This window comes from Prunus persica, chromosome G1 (genome assembly GCF_000346465.2).
Source record: "Prunus persica cultivar Lovell chromosome G1, Prunus_persica_NCBIv2, whole genome shotgun sequence".
Lineage (NCBI taxonomy): Eukaryota > Viridiplantae > Streptophyta > Magnoliopsida > Rosales > Rosaceae > Prunus > Prunus persica.
The window spans coordinates 13,610,631-13,618,188 of record NC_034009.1 but is presented as its reverse complement, the minus strand read 5'-3'; the positions used below and the strand labels follow the sequence as shown (position 1 = coordinate 13,618,188).

At 45.3% G+C, this 7,558-nt stretch overlaps 1 protein-coding gene across 1 annotated transcript; it reads right to left on the bottom strand.

The window, feature by feature from the left end:
* On the bottom strand, positions 1,221–2,259 carry LOC109949789 (uncharacterized protein K02A2.6-like). The gene has a single exon (XM_020566118.1). It carries the CDS (start codon positions 2,257–2,259, stop codon positions 1,222–1,224), a length of 1,038 nt encoding a protein of 345 aa, XP_020421707.1. The 3' UTR covers position 1,221.

Genomic DNA, 7,558 nt, shown 5'->3' with positions numbered 1-7,558 from the left:
GACCCCGTGGATCAGGCAGAATTAACCGCTGTGGTCCCGGAGGTTGAGGTGGGAACGACTGCAGCTGCTCCTGTGGTTGTGGTAATTTTCCCCTTCAACTGTTCATGTTTTCCTGGTGTTCTGTCTGTTCTGTCTTTTTAACATTTGCAGTCTTTCCAGGTGGAAGTGCCTAAAGCTACTGGTGCCCTGGCTGCGGTGTCCAGCCCTCTGAAGCCTCCCATTGTCGCTGTAAGTTTTCATAACTTTTGAGCCTCCTTTATCTTCCACTTTCTGTCTGGTCTTAACTTATGTTCTCTTCTGCAGATGCCTATTCATTCCTTTCCAGGATCATCTGTCACGGCTTCTTTTGCTGATCCAGAGCTGGAAGAATTTGAAGCCATGGACCTGGATGCTCAACTGGAGAGGCTGGAGAAACTCAGCTCTCCTTCGAGCAAGGCAAAATCTAGAGCAGTGCAGGAGGCCATGGAGAGGTTAAAAATCTGGCAGTCCACTGAGCTGGAATTTGATGAAGATACAGGGGTTCTAGATCAGTTGATGAAGGACCTGGACCTGCTGCATAGACAGAACATGGCTCCGAGGCCTATTCTTGAGATGGGCCTAAGCCTGGCCAGAGATGTGCTTAATCTGCATGATCGCTATGAAGATCTTAGGCCTACGTTCAAAACTTCTGCAAGGCCACACATGAAGCTAATCTGGCTGACTTTGCCAGGCAGAAAACAGAACTGGATCAGATGGTGGCTGGATATAAGGAGGCTAAGGCTACCGCGGATAAGTTGGAGAAGCAGATTGAAGAACTCCAAAAACAGCTGGCAGAGTGTAGGGAGGTGCAGAACAAACTTGGGGCTGGACTGAGTTCCAAAACCAAAGCCACCTTTCTTGTGCAGAGCATGGTTGCAGCTTCCAGGCCAGCATTGGAAATTACAGAAGCCTCGATTCATCAAGGAGTGTTGCTCCAGAAAGAACTCTCTGTCAAGAAGGCGAATCTGCAGGAAACCCTTAGAAAATTAGGGTTTTAGTTTTTCATTTCTGTTTCTTTATTTTTTTTTATTTTTTTTTATTTTGGACACCTTTGCCGCTAAGGTGGCTATTTTTAAATAAAGTTTGTTCTTAAATAGCATTTTACTATTTTTATTTACCCTTGACGTAATAAACAAAACAACACTGTAAAAGCAGAAACGAAACAATCTTTAAAGCAAAAATGGATTCAAAAAATAGAAGAAGTCAGCCTTGTTCCTCTTCTATCCCGGGATCTGTCTGTACAGCTTGTGAATCCCACATGGTTGGGTAGAATTTCTTTAACCATTTGCCATTGATTGGGGCGTTGTGAATAACTCCATCTCTGTCCTGCAACCTATATGCCCCCATTCCGAGGATCTGGTTAATCACAAAAGGACCTTCCCACGTAGGTGACCATTTTCCATATCCAGCTATGTGTGCTCCAAGGGGCAGAATTGCCTTCCAGACTATTTCCCCCTCTTCAAAACTCTTATCTCTGACTCTTTTGTTGTATGCCTTTGACACAGCCTGTTTTCCTGCTAAGAGTTTGTTGAGGGTGTCAATCCTGCTTGCATCCAATTCTTCTAATTCAAGTAGCATGGCTTGAGAGTAATCTTCTCCTATGAGATCGTGCTGATGAGCAATTCTAAGAGACTGGACTGCTATCTCCATGGGCAGAATTGCATCATGGCCGTAGGTCAGAGCATAGGGAGTCATGCCAGTTGCTTCTCTTTTTGAAGTTCTGTATGCCCACAAAGTTTCTGACAACTTCTCATGCCATTGCTTCGGATTCTTCTCCAGCATCTTTCTGATGATATTGATAATCACCTTGTTACTTGATTCTGCCTGTCCATTAGCTTGAGCATAATAGGGGGTAGATTGAAGCAGCTTGAACTTGAATGTTTCTGCCATATCTAGCATATCCCTAGATATGAAAGAAGAACCCCTATCAGTTGTGATCGATTCTGGAATGCCGAATCTCTGTATGATCTGTTCTTCTATAAAGGTGATGATCTCTTGAGAAGTTGTGGTTTTGATTGGCTTGGCTTCTACCCATTTGGTGAAATAGTCTGTAGCAACAATGATAAAACAATGCTGCTGGCTGCTGGCTGGATAGATTTTGCCAATGAGATCCATTGCCCATCCCCTAAAAGGCCATGGTTTCACTACTGGATTCATGGGGACTGAAGGAGCCCGCTGGATTGGGCCGTGTCTTTGACAAGCTTCACATCCCTTGGAATAGTTGATGCAATCCTTCAACATGGTTGGCCAGAAGTAGCCATACCTTCTAATTAACCAGCACATCTTTCTTCCTCCTTGGTGAGCCCCACAGACCCCTTCATGGGTTTCCCCCATGACTTTCATATATTCTGTCTTTCCGAGGCACCTTAATAGCACCTCATCCTCACTTTTTCGGACCAAATCTTCATTCCACATGAGATAGTTTGTAGCCATGATTCTGACTCTTTTCTCAGAGGGTAGAGTGGGGTACTGCAAGTAAGTCATGATAGGTTCCCTCCAATCGTCTTTAGTGATCAAGGCAGAATTGACTTCTATCTCCATTCCTCTAGTCAGAACTGACGGTAGACTTTTCCTTCCTACCTTGATGATCCTCTGGACGCAGTCTTCAGGCATTTGTATGCCTGATGCTACCTGAGCCAGTTCATTGGCTGCGAAGTTTTTCTCCCTTGGGATGTGCTCCCAAGTAGCTTCTCTAAATTATGTTAGCAGATTTCTAGCTGCCACTAGATATACAGCCAGAGAGGGATTCAGACACTTATATTCTCCAGCAATCTGTTTTAGGACAAGCATGGAATCTCCCAAGATTTCCACGGACTGGACTCCTAATTCTACCAACATTTCGAGCCCTATAATCAAAGCCTCATATTCGGCCCTGTTGTTGGTGCATTGGAAATCTAGCTGGAAAGAATAGCAATGCCTGACCCCTAATGGTTCTTCCAGAACAATCCCTGCTCCTGAAGCCTTGTCTGTCTTCGATCTATCAAAATATAATTTCCAAGGTGTGAGATGAATCGAGTAGATTGGATTGTTAAGGCAAACATGGGCTCTAGTTAACAGATCTGCATTTGCTATGTCCAAAGAATCCATGTTTTCAATTTCCTCTCCCGGGTGATCTGCCAAAAAGTCTGCCACAGCTTGCCCTTTGACAGCTTTCTGGGGGACATACCTGAGGGTGAATTCTGTCAAAGCCAAAGTCCATTTCCCAATTCTGCCCCTCAGCATTGGTCTTGTTAGCATGTATTTGATTAAGTCTGTTTTGGCAATGATGTAAATAGTGTGTGGCAGCATGTAGTGCCTGAGCTTTACAGCAGTGAAATATAAGGCCAGGCAAAGCCTTTCTATCGCGGAATACCTTCTTTCCACTTCTGTCAATGTTCTGCTTAGATAGTAGACTGCCTGTTCTTTCCCTTCTTTGTTATCTTGAACTAGCAGACTTCCAATGGATACTTCTGATGCAGATACATAAAGCTTGAGGGGTCTGCCCCTTTTTGGTGGGGACAAAACTGGCGGATTTGAGAGGTAATGCTTTATTTCCTGGAAAGCCTGTTGGTGCTGTTCTTCCCATTTGAATGTCTGTTCCTGCTTTAGTCTTAACAGGGAAGAAAAGGGTTGGATTTTTCCTGCAGAATTGGATATGAATCTCCTTAGAAAATTGATTTTTCCTAAGAGACTTTGAAGTTCTTTCTTGTTCCGAGGTGGTAGAGCTTCTATGATGGATTTTGCTTTATTTCTATCAACCTCTATACCTTTCTGGTGGACCAAGAATCCTAAGAAATTCCCTGCCTGGACTCCAAAAACACATTTTTTGGGGTTCATTTTTAGCTTGTGCTGCCTCATTCTCAGGAATGCCTTTCTCAGACTTGCTACGTGATTTCCTTCCTCAGGGGATTTAATCACCACGTCATCTATGTATTCTTCCAAAGAATGTCCTATCATATCATGAAAAATAGAATTCATTGCCCTTTGGTAGGTAGCTCCCGCATTTCTCAAACCGAAAGGCATTACAGTATACTCGAAAGCACCTATATGTCCTGGACACATAAAGGCTGTCTTGTGGATGTCCTGTTCTGCCATCATAATCTGGTTATAACCTGCATTGCCGTCCATGAAAGATAGCATCTGGTTATGAGCGGCTCCATCCACTAACATGTCTGCCATTGGCATAGGATATTCGTCTTTAGGAGATGCCTCATTCAGATTCCTGTAATCTACGCAGATTCTAACTGCCCCTGTTTTTCTTTTGAGAACAGGTACAATATTTGCTAACCAATCGGCATAGACGGCTGGCCTGATGAATCCTGCCTTGAGCAACCTTTCTATCTCTTCTTTGACCTTTAGTTCTGTGTCCATAGACATTCTTCTTCTGGCCTGTTTGACTGGAAGGTAGCCATCTTTAATTGGCAGCTTGTGCTCCACTAACTGCCTGTCCAATCCTGGCATCTCGTGGTAATGCCAGGCAAAACAATCTCTGAACTCCTGCAAAAGTGCCGTGAGTTCAGCCTTGAGTGGTTCCTTTAATAGTGTACTGATGAAAGTAGGCCTTGGATCTTCTTCTGTCCCTAAGTTTATCTCCTGTAGAGGGTCCTCTACTTCTGGCAGGGAGTCATCTAGTGCTGCCGGTGCAAATTCCAACACTTCCTCCTGTAAAACTTCTTCCTCTTGTTCTTTTATGCTTTCATGGGTGAATTCTGCCATATTAATGGCTGGATTCTGTATGAAAAGTCTCCTTTCTCCCCAGTATATCAACAATCTTTTTGTGATGGATCGGATTGTTGCAGCTCGATCCTTGTCCAGTTGATTGGGACTAAACATCAGAATTCTGGAAGTTCGGCACAAGAAAGTCTATTCCAGTCCTCTAAAGAACTGGCTAGACCTTCTTCAATGAGTCTTTGGGCCGTGACACCATGGGGGCGGCCGTTCTGATTGACTCCAAGGAAAGTGTAGGGACCGAGGTCATCATGATAATACCTTGCTTCAAAGCACATGGCAGAGGGTAGGAATGGCCGTGGATCGGCCTCTATAATCTCCATGCAGCCTTCTTCATTCCATATTGCTAACTGCTGGTGGAGGGTGGAAGGGATACAAAGGCTCTGGTGAATCCAATCCCTGCCGAGTAGTGCATTGTAGGTGGTGGAGGTAGTGTCTATAATAAAGAATGCTATTTTCAACTCTTTGCTTCCGACTACGACATCTACATCTAAGATGCCGTGTATTTTGGTGATGCCCCCAGCGAAGTTGGTGACGGTTAATCGTGTTGGAATTAGATCCCTCTCTGTCCTGCCCAACTTGGTCAGCATTCTGTGGGGTAGTAGATTAATGGCTGCACCTCCATCTACCATGATCTTGGAGATAGGAATACCTCCAAGATTTGCCGTTATAAACAACGGTCTGAGGTGATTTGCCATTTCTCTGGTTGGCTTGGCGAAACAAGCCTGCTCTGTAGCTGGTTTATTGGCTGTTTTGCCTGTCCTAAGGTCGTCTGCTTGCTGTTCTGGCGGCTCCTCTGCTTCTGCCAACCTACACTCAAAGCTCTCCTAGGAGAAAACGTCCCCTTCCAGAGTGCTTTTTTGTCCTTCGGTAGCCCTGAACTCACTTGGTAGGATGAATACCATGTTAATTCCCAGATCACCCTGTAGGAGGTCTTCTAATTCTGCGCCAAAAGCTTCTGTTTCTGGGTCCAATTCCTCACCAAATTTCATTAATTCTTCCCCATATTCTTCCGTCCAATCATCCTGTTCTGTTACTTCGAGGGGCTCTTTCTGATCATCTGCAGAAGGTTCATAGTCTAATTGTTCTTCTTCATATTCTTCAGCGTAGTCGTCTTCTTTTTGTAACGGGGTAGACCCGGATTTCTCTAATGTCCGCGTGGTGTCAGGATGGCTGCCGGACGACGAGGCTATATGGATAGGAGACTTGGCTGGTCCGCTCTGTTTTCAGCAATTCCCTTGACTGGCAAGCTTTCTGTTCTGTCTGGGGAAGTGTTTCAGGATCCTTTCCTTTCCTGGCAGAACTGGGTTGTGAACGTACCTGCGTATTATCTTGGCTTTTAAGATATGTGCAGTATTGCCTCTGGATTCTTCTTTTCTGGGTTCTGGTCAGCTCCAGAGTCGGTCTACCGCTTCTTCCTACGGAATACCACCTCCCTTCTATGATCGTTGCCAAGGGTCTTTCGTTTCTGGGCGTCTTGACTGATATTTCCTTCCTGGGTTGCTCCATCCTCCTTTCGCCGTAGTGTGTAGGCCTAAGACAGCTCTTCTGCCTTGTCTTGTCTTGGGATATAGTTCCAATTCTGTCAAAGACACTAGGTGTGGGCTGATTTTGCTTGTCTAGGACCACCTCTAGCTCTGTTTCACACTTGCACCTACTGCAGAGCACTACCCCAGCCGAGATGGTCGCTCTTGGTATCTGACTGGTCTCCCTTATGATTCTTCTGCCTCTGCTGCAACCAGCATCTGTAATAGGGTCGGTTTTCCTCTGTTCTGGCCAATTTAAGTTGACCATATTGACCTGCGGTTGAGGAAAAGGATCCGTCGTGACGGATAGTGGTTTTTCTGCCAGCTTCAACCTTCCTGCCGTTATTCCTTCTTGTACTACGTCCCTGAAAACGACACAACTATTGGTAGAATGGTTCCAAGAGTTGTGCCACCTGCAGTACTGTCTGCCTTTGAGTTCTTCCGGCTTCGGTATTCTATGAGGCGTCTCTATTGCCTTTTGCAGTAGCATTTCGTCGAACAAGGCATCGACCTTGGTTAAGTCAAAAGAGTAAACCTTGTTTTGTGTTGGTTTGTTTGGAACGAATCCTCCTGTGAATGGTGGTGGCTTTTGGTCTTTGGGTGGCTTTGTGAGGGCTTTGCAACTGATGGGATGTTTCAGTTTTGCCATTTCTGCCACTGAAACCTCTTTCTCCTCTGATCCCTCTGTATCTTCTTGCAACTCCACCTCGATCAGGTGGACTGAAGAAGAAGGGGTTTTGTAGTATGTACCTTTGGAGGAGTTCCTCCTTTGCTGCTCTTCCCTGAGTAGCTCTTCATATTTGGATGCCTTATCAGCCAGTTCTGCCAGATCTCCGAACAATATCCCGTCGAACCTTTTCCTGAGGGAGATTTTAAGGGCGGCTTGGGCCATCTGGATGAAGTGTCTTTCTTCCATTGGGATTCGGCACTTCATCTTGAGCCTTCTGAACCTGGTTATAAAATCTTGCGCCGGTTCATCTTCACTCTGCTTGAGGGCAGCTAGATCACTGATGGTGACTTCTGGCTGAATCCTGTAATAGTAGTCATGGAAGACATTTTCCATCTGTTCCCAGGTTTGAACAGAGTTAGCTGGCAGGCTGGTGTACCAGGTAAAAGCTTGCCCAGAGAGAGAGTTGCCAAAAAGCCTTAATTTCAGCAGAGGGTTGTTTTCTATAGCTATGCATTGGACGGAGAACCTGCCTATATGTTCGACTGAGGAAGCATGGGGGTCTTCCCCGTTGAACAAAGTGAAGTTTGGCACTTTGAAACCTGGAGACAACGGTATTTGATCGATGTAGGCTGGGTAT